The 16596-nt window shown below is 45.0% G+C and overlaps 1 protein-coding gene across 3 annotated transcripts; it reads left to right on the top strand.

Moving 5' to 3' along the window:
• The first annotated feature begins 240 nt into the window (after positions 1 to 240).
• Positions 241 to 7287, top strand: LOC148380562 (uncharacterized). Of its 3 annotated transcripts, none has more exons than XM_088364108.1 (5): positions 241 to 464; positions 1994 to 2089; positions 3132 to 3227; positions 4165 to 4260; positions 5307 to 7287. In XM_088364108.1, the coding sequence occupies exons 1-5, from the start codon at positions 319 to 321 to the stop codon at positions 5335 to 5337; spliced, it is 465 nt and encodes a 154-aa protein (XP_088220234.1). In that variant the 5' UTR covers positions 241 to 318; the 3' UTR covers positions 5338 to 7287. The 3 variants fall into 3 exon arrangements, 1 of the variants encoding a protein (XP_088220234.1); XR_015854721.1 differs by lacking the exon at positions 241 to 464 and adding an exon at positions 684 to 1222 and having other exon boundaries at positions 5307 to 7286; XR_015854720.1 differs by lacking the exon at positions 241 to 464 and adding an exon at positions 684 to 1601 and having other exon boundaries at positions 5307 to 7286.
• The last annotated feature ends 9309 nt before the right edge of the window (positions 7288 to 16596 follow it).

The following is a 16596-nucleotide window of genomic DNA, read 5'->3' as shown; positions in this document are numbered from 1 at the left end:
CCCTGTACATACAGACAAGGGAGAAAAGAAAGTGTGCTGAGACGGGCGTCGAACCCGCAACATCATGCGTAAGAGGTGGTATCTGTAAGTCTACTAAATAAAACAGCGGTCGCTATATGACGTTTGCTACGTCGCAGTCATGTGATGCGTCGAACTCTGCGTCTGCTCCCAGCCACAAACGCCGAATTTCGACGATTCTTCCTGGTCAACGGTTGTAAATGATTGCGTTGATTAAAAAAGAAAAACTTTATTTAACTCTAATTTTAACTTTACCGTTTTAGATAAGCAGATATTACGTCGCAGTCATGTGCCGCGGAAATGACGTCAATAGGCGAAACTTCCGCCGAGATTCAAACCAGTGAGCGCGAAATGGCCGTGGGCACGACAGCGGATACAAGCATGACGATTATCAACAGAAATATCTTTATTTTCTGCTTGCAACTGGACCGTCTGGAGCGTACACGGTAAATACAACTCATTGTTTTTAAAAAGAAGTACTTTTGTAGCCCCGAAAAGCGAGTGAGTGTGGCGGGCGTCAAGCTCGGCGTCTGCTGCCAGCCACAAACGCCGAATTTCGACGATTCTTCCTGGTCAACGGTTATAAATGATTGCGTTGATTTAAAAAGAAAAACTTTATTTAACTCTACTTTTAACTTCGCCGTTTTAGATAAGCGGGTATTACGCGGAAATGACGTCAGTAGGCGTGGCTTCCGCCAAAATTCAAATCCGTGGCCGCGGATGGCTGTGAATGGACGCGAGCGAGATAGCGGATACAAACACGACGATTAGCAACAGAAATATCTTTATTTTCTGCTCGCAACTGGACCGTCTAGAGCGTATACGGTAAATACAACTCATTGTTTTTAAAAAGAAGTACTTTTGTAGCCCCGAAAAGCGAGTGAGTGTGGCGGGCGTCGAGCTCGGCGTCTGCTGCCAGCCACAAACGCCGAATTTCGACGATTCTTCCTGGTCAACGGTTATAAATGATTGCGTTGATTTAAAAAGAAAAACTTTATTTAACTCTACTTTTAACTTTGCCGTTTTAGATAAGCGGGTATTACGCGGAAATGACGTCAGTAGGCGTGGCTTCCGCCAAAATTCAAATCCGTGGCCGCGGATGGCTGCGAATGGACGCGAGCGAGATAGCGGATACAAACACGACGATTAGCAACAGAAATATCTTTATTTTCTGCTCGCAACTGGACCGTCTAGAGCGTATACGGTAAATACAACTCATTGTTTTTAAAAAGAAGTACTTTTGTAGCCCCGAAAAGCGAGTGAGTGTGGCGGGCGTCGAGCTCGGCGTCTGCTGCCAGCCACAAACGCCGAATTTCGACGATTCTTCCTGGTCAACGGTTATAAATGATTGCGTTGATTTAAAAAGAAAAACTTTATTTAACTCTACTTTTAACTTTGCCGTTTTAGATAAGCGGGTATTACGCGGAAATGAAGCCAGTAGGCGTGGCTTCCGCCAAAATTCAAATCCGTGGCCGCGGATGGCTGCGAATGGACGCGAGCGAGATAGCGGATACAAACACGACGATTAGCAACAGAAATATCTTTATTTTCTGCTCTCAACTGGACCGCCTAGAGCGTATACGGTAAATACAACTCATTGTGTTTAAAAATAAGTACTATTGTAGTCTCGAAAAAGCGAGTGAGTGGGGGGCCCGTCGTCGAATTCGGCGTCTGCTGTCAGCCATAGACGCCGAATTTCGACGATTCTCCCTGGTCAACGGTTGTAAATTATTGCGTTGATTAAAAATAAAACTTTATTTAATTCTACTTTTAACTTTGCCGTTTTAGATAAACGGGTATTACGTCGCAGTAATGTGCCGTCGAAATGAATAGGGGAAACTCCCGCCAAGATTCAAATCCGTGGGCGCGAAATGGCCGTTAGCGCGACAGCGGATACAAACACGACGTAGTCGCGTTGCCTTATATCTTTGAATGTCTTGAGGGTAAATGTTAATGTTTAATTTCATTCCTTTAGGTTACATGGTGTTTGTTGGCTGTATGTTTTCCACTGTAAGAAGAATGAATATACACATCAGGTGGAGGCTCGCATCATTGACCAGGCGCTACAATGGTGAGTAGCCCTTCCTTCCTCCATTTATGTTAAACACCTCCTATTTCATGTCTAACAGTAATTGATTTAACACATAACTGTAAGTAAATTGTGTGTGGGCACTGTCAATTTAATGTGTGATTATACTGCCTAATCTGTCACTGAGTATATTGTTGCAAAGTAATATAAGAAATAATCCAAAATTGTAATTCAGAATAGTTTTCAAAAGACGACCATTAGAATTATATACAAATGTGATTACCCTGAACAGAAGTAATTTCTTAAATCACAAATTCTTCTATTCAAAGATTTGGTCAGACTGCTCAAATGATGCCTAACAGTAATTAATGTAACACATAACCATAAGTAAATTGAGTGTGGGCACTCTTAAATTAACAAGTGATTATATTGCCTAATCTCTTACCGAGTATGTTGTTGCAAAGTAATATAAGAAAAGATCCAAAGTAGTAATCTAGTGTTTAATATGTCCTATCAGGGCTCAAGTCAAAATTTGGCACCATCATGTGGTGAAATTTGGAATTGCATCACATCCAATTTTGCCTGGGAACAAACAGATTAAATAAGTCGTAGTCTTAAATAAGCCACCCCTTCTCAAACAAGTAAACTCTGCCCATTTTGCGCAGTAGATGTTCTGTTAATACCTAGTATTTAAACAAAGTCATAATTTAAAATAATTTCAACATTCATTCATCCATTAAACCACCGTTAGTCCACTCGCTCTTATTACCAACTCCTATCAATTTAAATAAGCGTTTAATACGTCCTATCAGGTCTCAAGTCAAGATTTGGCACCATACTTTTTTGAAATTTGCAATTGCAGCAAATCCAATTTTGCCAGGGAAGAAAAATAGTCTTACATGTTGCCATTAAATAAATTAAATAAATCTTGCTTGTTCCCACTCCTTTTGAAAAAAGTAGTTTAAAACGAGGGCCCCTCCCTCAACTTTTAACCCGAACGAGCCCTAAACCCGCACGTCACATTGTGTTGTATCTGCGAATGTTGCTTGAAGCCAAATGTTAAAGTTTTCTTTCATTCCATTAGTTTTCACGGTGTTGGTCGGCTGTACGTTTTCCACCGTCAGAAGAATGAAAATACAAATCAGTTGGAGGCTCGCATCATTGACCAGTCGCTACAATGGTGAGTACCCATTTCTTCCTCCATTTATGTTAAACACCTCCTATTTTATGTTTAACAGTAATTGATTTAACACATAACCATAAGTAAATTGAGTGTGGGCACGCTCAAGTTAACATATGCGATTATACTGCCTAATCTCTCACCGAGTATATTGTTGCAAAGTAATATAAGAAAAGATCCAAAGTTGTAATTCAGAATAGTTTTCAAAAGAAGGCCATTAGAATTATATACAAATGTGATTACCCTAAACTTAAAAACAAACTATTTGTTAAATCACAAAGTCTTCAATTCAAAGATTTGGTTAGATTATCACACTCCTCAAAGTGAAGCAAAAGTGTTTACCTAAAAAATATTCAAAAGCATATTCAAACTATGTCTAATTCAGAACATTCATGTTGCCCCCCTCGGTATTATTATCATTTTTTATCACTTCAACTAAGTGTTTAATATGTCCTATCAGGTCTCAAGTCAAAATTTGGCACCATCATGTGGTGTAATTTGGAATTGCAGCACATCCAATTTTGCCTGGGAATAAACAGATTAAATAAGTCTTACTTCTTGCCAATCCTTCCCAATTTTGTCAGGGAACAAAAATAGATTAAATAAACTAAATAAGTTTTACTTCTTCCCATTAAATGAGTTTAATACGTCCTATCAGGTCTCAAGTCAAGATTTGGCACCGTACTTTGTTGAAATTTGCAATTGCAGCAAATCCTATTTTGCCTGGGAACCAAAATAGATGAAACAAATAAATTAAGCCATTAAATAAATTAAATAAGTCTTGCTTGTTCGCACTCCTTTTCGAAAAAGTAGTTTAAAACGAGGGCCCTTCCCTCAACCTTTAACCCTAACGAGCCCTAACCCCGCACGTCACATTGTGTTGTATATGCGAATGTTGGTTGAGGCCAAATGTTAAAGTTTTCTTTCATTCCTTTAGGTTCCTCGGTGTTGGTTGGCTGTACGTTTCCCACCGTCAGAAGAATGAATATACAAATCAGTTGGAGGCTCGCATCATTGACCAGGAGCCACAATGGTGAGTACCCATTTCTTCCTCCATTTATGTTAAACACCTCCTATTTCATGTTTAACAGTAGTTGATTTAACACTTAACCATAAGTAAATTGAGTGTGGGCACTCTCAAGTTAACATATGCGATTATACTGCCTAATCTGTCACCGAGTATATTGTTGCAAAGTAATATGAGAAAAGATCCAAAGTTGTAATTCAGAATAGTTTTCAAAAGACGGCCATTAGAATTATATACAAATGTGATTACCCTGAACAGAAGTAATTTCTTAAATCACAAATTCTTCTATTCAAAGATTTGGTCAGACTGCTCAAATGATGCCTAACAGTAATTAATGTAACACATAACCATAAGTAAATTGAGTGTGGGCACTCTCTAGTTAACATATGTGATTATACTGCCTAATCTCTTACCGAGTATGTTGTTGCAAAGTAATATAAGAAAAGATCCAAAGTAGTAATCCAGTGTTTAATATCTCCTATCAGGGCTCAAGTCAAAATTTGGCACCATCATGTGGTGAAATTTGGAATTGCATCACATCCAATTTTGCCTGGGAACAAACAGATTAAATAAATCGTAGTCTTAAATAAGACACCCCTTCTCAAACAAGTAAACTCTGCCCATTTTGCGCAGTAGATGTTCTGTTAATACCTAGTATTTAAACAAAGTCATAATTTAAATTACTTTCAACATTCATTCATCCATTCAACCACCGCTAGTCCACTCGCTCTTATTACCAACTCCTGTCAATGTAACTAAGCGTTTAATACGTCCTATCAGGTCTCAAGTCAAGATTTGGCACTGTACTTTGTTGAAATTGGCAATTGCAGCAAATCCAATTTTGCCAGGGAAGAAAAATAGTCTTACATATTGCCATTAAATAAATTAAATAAGTCTTGCTTGTTCCCACTCCTTTTGAAAAAAGTAGTTTAAAACGAGGGCCCCTCCCTCAACCTTTAACCCGAACGAGCCCTAAGCCCGCACGTCACATTGTGTTGCATCTGCGAATGTTGCTTGAAGCCAAATGTTAAAGTTTTCTTCCATTCCTTTAGGTTCCATGGTGTTGGTTGTTTTCCACTGTAAGAAGGATAAAAGTCCAACGGTTTGATGTTGGCGAAGACGTCTCCGGTGAGTCCTTCCTTCCTTTTTATTCATGGGAAGTCACAGACAACAATAGATAAAGTAACACATTGTTAGAGGTAACTACATTTGTCTTAAATTGGATAGATTACTTCTTCCCACACCATTTCAAACAAGTACACTGGCCATATTGTGTTTATACCTAGTATTTATACAGTCATAATTTAAATGAACAAATAAGATTCATTCACTCACCCACTCACTCATTCATTCATTCAGAAGATCCAAAGTTGTGTGTGCTGTGTAATTGAGAATAGATCTCATGTTACTCCACTTGCTCATATGACCAACTTCTATCAAATTAGCTATTAATACGTCCCATCAGGTCTCAAGTCAATATTTGGGACCGTAATTTGTCGAAATTTGCAATTGCAGCAAATCCAATTTTGCCTCGGAAACAAACATATATTAAACAAACTAAATAAGTCTTCTTCCCATTTAAATAAATGAAATAAGTCTTTTCTTCCTAGTCCTTTTTAAACAAGTAAACTGGCCATTTTTTGCAGTCGTGTTTGTGTTCATACTTAATATTTATCCAAAATCATAATTGAAATGACTTCATTCATTCATTTTTGAAAATTGGAATTCCACCAAATCCATTTTTCCCATTAAACAAGTTTTACTTCTTCCGTTTAAATAAATGAAATAAGTCTTACTTCCCACTCTTTTTCAAACAAGTAAACTGCCCATTTTGTGTAGTATATTTTCTGTTTATACCTAGTATTTATACAAAATCATAATGAAAATGATTTAATTAACAATTAAGTTAATGAACTTATTCAAAAGAGTTTTTAAAATGTCCTATTAAGTATAATGAGATTTGTCACCATCCTTAGGTATAATTTGGATTTGCAGCAAATCAAACAGACAAACGCATTGGCCAAGTTATTTTATAAGAGCATGTGGGGTGATGTGATGTCTTTTGTGGGATGATGTTTTGCATTTGTGATGTCATACTCTGTTTTTTATGATGTCATATTTTTGGTTCGTTAGGTGCTAGAGGCTAGGTGCTAGAGGCTAGGTGCTAGAGGCTAGGTGCTAGAGGCTAGGTGCTAGAGGCTAGGTGCTAGAGGCTAAGGTCTAGGTGCTAAGGTCTAGGTGCTAAGGTCTAGGTGCTAAGGTCTAGGTGCTAGAGGCTAGAGGTTAGGTGCTAGAAGCTAGGTGCTAGTGGGTAATGTGGTTAGGTGCTAAGGTCTAATGTGGTTTGGTGCTAAGGTCTAACGTGGTTTGGTGATAAGGTCTAACGTGGTTTGGTGATAAGGTCTAACGTGGTTTGGTGATAAGGTCTACTGTGGTTTGGTGTTAAGGTCTAATGTGGTTTGGTGCTAAGGTCTAATGTGGTTTGGTGCTGAGGTCTAATGTGGTTGGGTGCTAAGGTCTAATTGTGCTAGGTGCTTAAGGTCTAATTGTTCTAGGTGCTAATGGTCTATGTGCTATGTGCTCATGGTTTAATGTGCTATGTGCTCATGGCCTAATGTGCTATGTGCTCATGGTTTAATGTGCTATGTGCTCATGGCCTAATGTGCTATGTGCTCATGGTTTGATGTGCTATGTGCTCATGGCCTAATGTGCTATGTGCTCATGGTCTAATGTGCTATGGTCTAATGTGCTATGTGCTCATGGCCTAATGTGCTATGTGCTCATGGTATAATGTGCTATGGTCTAATGTACTATGTGCTAATGGTTTAATGTGCTATGTGTTAATGGTTTAATGGGCTAATGTGCTAATGGTCTAATGTGCTAATGGTCTAATGTGCTAATGGTCTAATGTGCTAATGGTCTAATGTGCTAATGGTCTAATGTGCTAATGGTCTAATGTGCTAATGGTCTAATGTGCTAATGGTCTAATGTGCTAATGGTTTAATGTGCTAATGGTCTAATGTGCTAATGGTCTAATGTGCTAATGGTCTAATGTGCTAATGGTCTAATGTGCTAATGGTCTAATGTGCTAATGGTCTAATGTGCTAATGGTCTAATGTGCTAATGGTCTAATGTGCTAATGGTCTAATGTGCTAATGGTCTAATGTGCTAATGTGCTATTGGTCTAATGTGCTATTGGTCTAATGTGCTATTGATCTAATGTGCTATTGGTCTAATGTGCTATTGGTCTAATGTGCTATTGGTCTAATGTGCTATTGGTCTAATGTGCTATTGGTCTAATGTGCTATTGGTCTAATGTGCTATTGGTCTAATGTGCTATTGGTCTAATGTGCTATTGGTCTAATGTGCTATTGGTCTAATGTGCTATTGGTGTAATGTGCTATTGGTGTAATGTGCTATTGGTGTAATGTGCTATTGGTGTAATGTGCTATTGGTGTAATGTGCTATTGGTGTAATGTGCTATTGGTGTAATGTGCTATTGGTTTTATGTGCTATGTGCTAATGGATTAATGTGCTATGTGCTAATGGTTTAATGTGCTATTGGTTTTATGTGCTATTGGTTTAATGTGCTATGTGCTATTAGTTTTATGTGCTATGTGCTAATGGATTAATGTGCTATGTGCTAATGGATTAATGTGCTATGTGCTAATGGTTTAATGTGCTATGTGCTATTGGTTTAATATGCTATGTGCTATCGGTTTTATGTGCTAATGGTTTAATGTGCTATGTGCTAATGGTTTAATGTGCTATGTGCTAATGGTTTAATGTGCTATGTGCTAATGGTTTAATGTGCTATGTGCTAATGGTTTAATGTGCTATGTGCTAATGGTTTAATGTGCTATGTGCTAATGGTTTAATGTGCTATTGGTTTAATGTGCTATGTGCTATTGGTTTAATGTGCTATGTGCTATTGGTTTAATGTGCTTAGGGTTTAATGTGCTTAGTGCTTAGGGTTTAATGTGCTTAGTGCTTAGGGTTTAATGTGCTTAGTGCTTAGGGTTTAATGTGATTAGGTCTTTATGTGCTTTGTGCTTAAGGTTTTATGTGCTTTGTGCTTAAGGTTTTATGTGTTTTGTTAAGGTTTCATTTGCTCTGTGCTTAAGGTTTTATGTGCTTTGTGCTTAAGGTTTTATGTGCTGGTTAGGGTTCTTGTTGCTCTTGCTGTGCTTAGGGTTAGGCTTGCTGTGCTTAGGTTTAGGCTTGCTCTTGCTGTGCTTAAGGTTGTTGTTAGGGTTTGTTGTTAGGGGTCTTGTCAGGTTTCTTGTTAGGTTTCTTGTTAGGTTTTTTGTTAGGGTTGCTGTGCTGAGGCTTAGGGTTAGGCTTGCTCTTGCTGTGGTTAGGGTTAGGGTTAGGGTTAGGGTTTGTGTTAGGCTCAGGCTGGCTTTTGCTGTGCTGAGGCTTAGGGTTAGGCTTGCTCTTGCTGTGGTTAGGGTTAGGGTTAGGGTTAGGGTTTGTGTTAGGCTCAGGCTGGCTTTTGCTGTGCTGAGGCTTAGGGTTAGGCTTGCTCTTGCTGTGGTTAGGGTTAGGGTTAGGGTTAGGGTTTGTGTTAGGCTCAGGCTGGCTTTTGCTGTGCTGAGGCTTAGGGTTAGGCTTGCTCTTGCTGTGGTTAGGGTTAGGGTTAGGGTTAGGGTTTGTGTTAGGCTCAGGCTGGCTTTTGCTGTGCTGAGGCTTAGGGTTAGGCTTGCTCTTGCTGTGGTTAGGGTTAGGGTTAGGGTTAGGGTTTGTGTTAGGCTCAGGCTGGCTTTTGCTGTGCTGAGGCTTAGGGTTAGGCTTGCTCTTGCTGTGGTTAGGGTTAGGGTTAGGGTTAGGGTTTGTGTTAGGCTCAGGCTGGCTTTTGCTGTGCTGAGGCTTAGGGTTAGGCTTGCTCTTGCTGTGGTTAGGGTTAGGGTTAGGGTTAGGGTTTGTGTTAGGCTCAGGCTGGCTTTTGCTGTGCTGAGGCTTAGGGTTAGGCTTGCTCTTGCTGTGGTTAGGGTTAGGGTTAGGGTTAGGGTTTGTGTTAGGCTCAGGCTGGCTTTTGCTGTGCTGAGGCTTAGGGTTAGGCTTGCTCTTGCTGTGGTTAGGGTTAGGGTTAGGGTTAGGGTTTGTGTTAGGCTCAGGCTGGCTTTTGCTGTGCTGAGGCTTAGGGTTAGGCTTGCTCTTGCTGTGGTTAGGGTTAGGGTTAGGGTTAGGGTTTGTGTTAGGCTCAGGCTGGCTTTTGCTGTGCTGAGGCTTAGGGTTAGGCTTGCTCTTGCTGTGGTTAGGGTTAGGGTTAGGGTTAGGGTTTGTGTTAGGCTCAGGCTGGCTTTTGCTGTGCTGAGGCTTAGGGTTAGGCTTGCTCTTGCTGTGGTTAGGGTTAGGGTTAGGGTTAGGGTTTGTGTTAGGCTCAGGCTGGCTTTTGCTGTGCTGAGGCTTAGGGTTAGGCTTGCTCTTGCTGTGGTTAGGGTTAGGGTTAGGGTTAGGGTTTGTGTTAGGCTCAGGCTGGCTTTTGCTGTGCTGAGGCTTAGGGTTAGGCTTGCTCTTGCTGTGGTTAGGGTTAGGGTTAGGGTTAGGGTTTGTGTTAGGCTCAGGCTGGCTTTTGCTGTGCTGAGGCTTAGGGTTAGGCTTGCTCTTGCTGTGGTTAGGGTTAGGGTTAGGGTTAGGGTTTGTGTTAGGCTCAGGCTGGCTTTTGCTGTGCTGAGGCTTAGGGTTAGGCTTGCTCTTGCTGTGGTTAGGGTTAGGGTTAGGGTTAGGGTTTGTGTTAGGCTCAGGCTGGCTTTTGCTGTGCTGAGGCTTAGGGTTAGGCTTGCTCTTGCTGTGGTTAGGGTTAGGGTTAGGGTTAGGGTTTGTGTTAGGCTCAGGCTGGCTTTTGCTGTGCTGAGGCTTAGGGTTAGGCTTGCTCTTGCTGTGGTTAGGGTTAGGGTTAGGGTTAGGGTTTGTGTTAGGCTCAGGCTGGCTTTTGCTGTGCTGAGGCTTAGGGTTAGGCTTGCTCTTGCTGTGGTTAGGGTTAGGGTTAGGGTTAGGGTTTGTGTTAGGCTCAGGCTGGCTTTTGCTGTGCTGAGGCTTAGGGTTAGGCTTGCTCTTGCTGTGGTTAGGGTTAGGGTTAGGGTTAGGGTTTGTGTTAGGCTCAGGCTGGCTTTTGCTGTGCTGAGGCTTAGGGTTAGGCTTGCTCTTGCTGTGGTTAGGGTTAGGGTTAGGGTTAGGGTTTGTGTTAGGCTCAGGCTGGCTTTTGCTGTGCTGAGGCTTAGGGTTAGGCTTGCTCTTGCTGTGGTTAGGGTTAGGGTTAGGGTTAGGGTTTGTGTTAGGCTCAGGCTGGCTTTTGCTGTGCTGAGGCTTAGGGTTAGGCTTGCTCTTGCTGTGGTTAGGGTTAGGGTTAGGGTTAGGGTTTGTGTTAGGCTCAGGCTGGCTTTTGCTGTGCTGAGGCTTAGGGTTAGGCTTGCTCTTGCTGTGGTTAGGGTTAGGGTTAGGGTTAGGGTTTGTGTTAGGCTCAGGCTGGCTTTTGCTGTGCTGAGGCTTAGGGTTAGGCTTGCTCTTGCTGTGGTTAGGGTTAGGGTTAGGGTTAGGGTTTGTGTTAGGCTCAGGCTGGCTTTTGCTGTGCTGAGGCTTAGGGTTAGGCTTGCTCTTGCTGTGGTTAGGGTTAGGGTTAGGGTTAGGGTTTGTGTTAGGCTCAGGCTGGCTTTTGCTGTGCTGAGGCTTAGGGTTAGGCTTGCTCTTGCTGTGGTTAGGGTTAGGGTTAGGGTTAGGGTTTGTGTTAGGCTCAGGCTGGCTTTTGCTGTGCTGAGGCTTAGGGTTAGGCTTGCTCTTGCTGTGGTTAGGGTTAGGGTTAGGGTTAGGGTTTGTGTTAGGCTCAGGCTGGCTTTTGCTGTGCTGAGGCTTAGGGTTAGGCTTGCTCTTGCTGTGGTTAGGGTTAGGGTTAGGGTTAGGGTTTGTGTTAGGCTCAGGCTGGCTTTTGCTGTGCTGAGGCTTAGGGTTAGGCTTGCTCTTGCTGTGGTTAGGGTTAGGGTTAGGGTTAGGGTTTGTGTTAGGCTCAGGCTGGCTTTTGCTGTGCTGAGGCTTAGGGTTAGGCTTGCTCTTGCTGTGGTTAGGGTTAGGGTTAGGGTTAGGGTTTGTGTTAGGCTCAGGCTGGCTTTTGCTGTGCTGAGGCTTAGGGTTAGGCTTGCTCTTGCTGTGGTTAGGGTTAGGGTTAGGGTTAGGGTTTGTGTTAGGCTCAGGCTGGCTTTTGCTGTGCTGAGGCTTAGGGTTAGGCTTGCTCTTGCTGTGGTTAGGGTTAGGGTTAGGGTTAGGGTTTGTGTTAGGCTCAGGCTGGCTTTTGCTGTGCTGAGGCTTAGGGTTAGGCTTGCTCTTGCTGTGGTTAGGGTTAGGGTTAGGGTTAGGGTTTGTGTTAGGCTCAGGCTGGCTTTTGCTGTGCTGAGGCTTAGGGTTAGGCTTGCTCTTGCTGTGGTTAGGGTTAGGGTTAGGGTTAGGGTTTGTGTTAGGCTCAGGCTGGCTTTTGCTGTGCTGAGGCTTAGGGTTAGGCTTGCTCTTGCTGTGGTTAGGGTTAGGGTTAGGGTTAGGGTTTGTGTTAGGCTCAGGCTGGCTTTTGCTGTGCTGAGGCTTAGGGTTAGGCTTGCTCTTGCTGTGGTTAGGGTTAGGGTTAGGGTTAGGGTTTGTGTTAGGCTCAGGCTGGCTTTTGCTGTGCTGAGGCTTAGGGTTAGGCTTGCTCTTGCTGTGGTTAGGGTTAGGGTTAGGGTTAGGGTTTGTGTTAGGCTCAGGCTGGCTTTTGCTGTGCTGAGGCTTAGGGTTAGGCTTGCTCTTGCTGTGGTTAGGGTTAGGGTTAGGGTTAGGGTTTGTGTTAGGCTCAGGCTGGCTTTTGCTGTGCTGAGGCTTAGGGTTAGGCTTGCTCTTGCTGTGGTTAGGGTTAGGGTTAGGGTTAGGGTTTGTGTTAGGCTCAGGCTGGCTTTTGCTGTGCTGAGGCTTAGGGTTAGGCTTGCTCTTGCTGTGGTTAGGGTTAGGGTTAGGGTTAGGGTTTGTGTTAGGCTCAGGCTGGCTTTTGCTGTGCTGAGGCTTAGGGTTAGGCTTGCTCTTGCTGTGGTTAGGGTTAGGGTTAGGGTTAGGGTTTGTGTTAGGCTCAGGCTGGCTTTTGCTGTGCTGAGGCTTAGGGTTAGGCTTGCTCTTGCTGTGGTTAGGGTTAGGGTTAGGGTTAGGGTTTGTGTTAGGCTCAGGCTGGCTTTTGCTGTGCTGAGGCTTAGGGTTAGGCTTGCTCTTGCTGTGGTTAGGGTTAGGGTTAGGGTTAGGGTTTGTGTTAGGCTCAGGCTGGCTTTTGCTGTGCTGAGGCTTAGGGTTAGGCTTGCTCTTGCTGTGGTTAGGGTTAGGGTTAGGGTTAGGGTTTGTGTTAGGCTCAGGCTGGCTTTTGCTGTGCTGAGGCTTAGGGTTAGGCTTGCTCTTGCTGTGGTTAGGGTTAGGGTTAGGGTTAGGGTTTGTGTTAGGCTCAGGCTGGCTTTTGCTGTGCTGAGGCTTAGGGTTAGGCTTGCTCTTGCTGTGGTTAGGGTTAGGGTTAGGGTTAGGGTTTGTGTTAGGCTCAGGCTGGCTTTTGCTGTGCTGAGGCTTAGGGTTAGGCTTGCTCTTGCTGTGGTTAGGGTTAGGGTTAGGGTTAGGGTTTGTGTTAGGCTCAGGCTGGCTTTTGCTGTGCTGAGGCTTAGGGTTAGGCTTGCTCTTGCTGTGGTTAGGGTTAGGGTTAGGGTTAGGGTTTGTGTTAGGCTCAGGCTGGCTTTTGCTGTGCTGAGGCTTAGGGTTAGGCTTGCTCTTGCTGTGGTTAGGGTTAGGGTTAGGGTTAGGGTTTGTGTTAGGCTCAGGCTGGCTTTTGCTGTGCTGAGGCTTAGGGTTAGGCTTGCTCTTGCTGTGGTTAGGGTTAGGGTTAGGGTTAGGGTTTGTGTTAGGCTCAGGCTGGCTTTTGCTGTGCTGAGGCTTAGGGTTAGGCTTGCTCTTGCTGTGGTTAGGGTTAGGGTTAGGGTTAGGGTTTGTGTTAGGCTCAGGCTGGCTTTTGCTGTGCTGAGGCTTAGGGTTAGGCTTGCTCTTGCTGTGGTTAGGGTTAGGGTTAGGGTTAGGGTTTGTGTTAGGCTCAGGCTGGCTTTTGCTGTGCTGAGGCTTAGGGTTAGGCTTGCTCTTGCTGTGGTTAGGGTTAGGGTTAGGGTTAGGGTTTGTGTTAGGCTCAGGCTGGCTTTTGCTGTGCTGAGGCTTAGGGTTAGGCTTGCTCTTGCTGTGGTTAGGGTTAGGGTTAGGGTTAGGGTTTGTGTTAGGCTCAGGCTGGCTTTTGCTGTGCTGAGGCTTAGGGTTAGGCTTGCTCTTGCTGTGGTTAGGGTTAGGGTTAGGGTTAGGGTTTGTGTTAGGCTCAGGCTGGCTTTTGCTGTGCTGAGGCTTAGGGTTAGGCTTGCTCTTGCTGTGGTTAGGGTTAGGGTTAGGGTTAGGGTTTGTGTTAGGCTCAGGCTGGCTTTTGCTGTGCTGAGGCTTAGGGTTAGGCTTGCTCTTGCTGTGGTTAGGGTTAGGGTTAGGGTTAGGGTTTGTGTTAGGCTCAGGCTGGCTTTTGCTGTGCTGAGGCTTAGGGTTAGGCTTGCTCTTGCTGTGGTTAGGGTTAGGGTTAGGGTTAGGGTTTGTGTTAGGCTCAGGCTGGCTTTTGCTGTGCTGAGGCTTAGGGTTAGGCTTGCTCTTGCTGTGGTTAGGGTTAGGGTTAGGGTTAGGGTTTGTGTTAGGCTCAGGCTGGCTTTTGCTGTGCTGAGGCTTAGGGTTAGGCTTGCTCTTGCTGTGGTTAGGGTTAGGGTTAGGGTTAGGGTTTGTGTTAGGCTCAGGCTGGCTTTTGCTGTGCTGAGGCTTAGGGTTAGGCTTGCTCTTGCTGTGGTTAGGGTTAGGGTTAGGGTTAGGGTTTGTGTTAGGCTCAGGCTGGCTTTTGCTGTGCTGAGGCTTAGGGTTAGGCTTGCTCTTGCTGTGGTTAGGGTTAGGGTTAGGGTTAGGGTTTGTGTTAGGCTCAGGCTGGCTTTTGCTGTGCTGAGGCTTAGGGTTAGGCTTGCTCTTGCTGTGGTTAGGGTTAGGGTTAGGGTTAGGGTTTGTGTTAGGCTCAGGCTGGCTTTTGCTGTGCTGAGGCTTAGGGTTAGGCTTGCTCTTGCTGTGGTTAGGGTTAGGGTTAGGGTTAGGGTTTGTGTTAGGCTCAGGCTGGCTTTTGCTGTGCTGAGGCTTAGGGTTAGGCTTGCTCTTGCTGTGGTTAGGGTTAGGGTTAGGGTTAGGGTTTGTGTTAGGCTCAGGCTGGCTTTTGCTGTGCTGAGGCTTAGGGTTAGGCTTGCTCTTGCTGTGGTTAGGGTTAGGGTTAGGGTTAGGGTTTGTGTTAGGCTCAGGCTGGCTTTTGCTGTGCTGAGGCTTAGGGTTAGGCTTGCTCTTGCTGTGGTTAGGGTTAGGGTTAGGGTTAGGGTTTGTGTTAGGCTCAGGCTGGCTTTTGCTGTGCTGAGGCTTAGGGTTAGGCTTGCTCTTGCTGTGGTTAGGGTTAGGGTTAGGGTTAGGGTTTGTGTTAGGCTCAGGCTGGCTTTTGCTGTGCTGAGGCTTAGGGTTAGGCTTGCTCTTGCTGTGGTTAGGGTTAGGGTTAGGGTTAGGGTTTGTGTTAGGCTCAGGCTGGCTTTTGCTGTGCTGAGGCTTAGGGTTAGGCTTGCTCTTGCTGTGGTTAGGGTTAGGGTTAGGGTTAGGGTTTGTGTTAGGCTCAGGCTGGCTTTTGCTGTGCTGAGGCTTAGGGTTAGGCTTGCTCTTGCTGTGGTTAGGGTTAGGGTTAGGGTTAGGGTTTGTGTTAGGCTCAGGCTGGCTTTTGCTGTGCTGAGGCTTAGGGTTAGGCTTGCTCTTGCTGTGGTTAGGGTTAGGGTTAGGGTTAGGGTTTGTGTTAGGCTCAGGCTGGCTTTTGCTGTGCTGAGGCTTAGGGTTAGGCTTGCTCTTGCTGTGGTTAGGGTTAGGGTTAGGGTTAGGGTTTGTGTTAGGCTCAGGCTGGCTTTTGCTGTGCTGAGGCTTAGGGTTAGGCTTGCTCTTGCTGTGGTTAGGGTTAGGGTTAGGGTTAGGGTTTGTGTTAGGCTCAGGCTGGCTTTTGCTGTGCTGAGGCTTAGGGTTAGGCTTGCTCTTGCTGTGGTTAGGGTTAGGGTTAGGGTTAGGGTTTGTGTTAGGCTCAGGCTGGCTTTTGCTGTGCTGAGGCTTAGGGTTAGGCTTGCTCTTGCTGTGGTTAGGGTTAGGGTTAGGGTTAGGGTTTGTGTTAGGCTCAGGCTGGCTTTTGCTGTGCTGAGGCTTAGGGTTAGGCTTGCTCTTGCTGTGGTTAGGGTTAGGGTTAGGGTTAGGGTTTGTGTTAGGCTCAGGCTGGCTTTTGCTGTGCTGAGGCTTAGGGTTAGGCTTGCTCTTGCTGTGGTTAGGGTTAGGGTTAGGGTTAGGGTTTGTGTTAGGCTCAGGCTGGCTTTTGCTGTGCTGAGGCTTAGGGTTAGGCTTGCTCTTGCTGTGGTTAGGGTTAGGGTTAGGGTTAGGGTTTGTGTTAGGCTCAGGCTGGCTTTTGCTGTGCTGAGGCTTAGGGTTAGGCTTGCTCTTGCTGTGGTTAGGGTTAGGGTTAGGGTTAGGGTTTGTGTTAGGCTCAGGCTGGCTTTTGCTGTGCTGAGGCTTAGGGTTAGGCTTGCTCTTGCTGTGGTTAGGGTTAGGGTTAGGGTTAGGGTTTGTGTTAGGCTCAGGCTGGCTTTTGCTGTGCTGAGGCTTAGGGTTAGGCTTGCTCTTGCTGTGGTTAGGGTTAGGGTTAGGGTTAGGGTTTGTGTTAGGCTCAGGCTGGCTTTTGCTGTGCTGAGGCTTAGGGTTAGGCTTGCTCTTGCTGTGGTTAGGGTTAGGGTTAGGGTTAGGGTTTGTGTTAGGCTCAGGCTGGCTTTTGCTGTGCTGAGGCTTAGGGTTAGGCTTGCTCTTGCTGTGGTTAGGGTTAGGGTTAGGGTTAGGGTTTGTGTTAGGCTCAGGCTGGCTTTTGCTGTGCTGAGGCTTAGGGTTAGGCTTGCTCTTGCTGTGGTTAGGGTTAGGGTTAGGGTTAGGGTTTGTGTTAGGCTCAGGCTGGCTTTTGCTGTGCTGAGGCTTAGGGTTAGGCTTGCTCTTGCTGTGGTTAGGGTTAGGGTTAGGGTTAGGGTTTGTGTTAGGCTCAGGCTGGCTTTTGCTGTGCTGAGGCTTAGGGTTAGGCTTGCTCTTGCTGTGGTTAGGGTTAGGGTTAGGGTTAGGGTTTGTGTTAGGCTCAGGCTGGCTTTTGCTGTGCTGAGGCTTAGGGTTAGGCTTGCTCTTGCTGTGGTTAGGGTTAGGGTTAGGGTTAGGGTTTGTGTTAGGCTCAGGCTGGCTTTTGCTGTGCTGAGGCTT

The sequence above is a fragment of the Syngnathus floridae genome, chromosome 20, assembly GCF_059516105.1.
Source record: "Syngnathus floridae isolate MCC-2025c chromosome 20, RoL_Sflo_1.0, whole genome shotgun sequence".
Taxonomy (NCBI): domain Eukaryota; kingdom Metazoa; phylum Chordata; class Actinopteri; order Syngnathiformes; family Syngnathidae; genus Syngnathus; species Syngnathus floridae.
The sequence above is the reverse complement of the archived record's forward strand: the minus strand, read 5'-3'. Positions and strand labels throughout refer to the sequence as shown.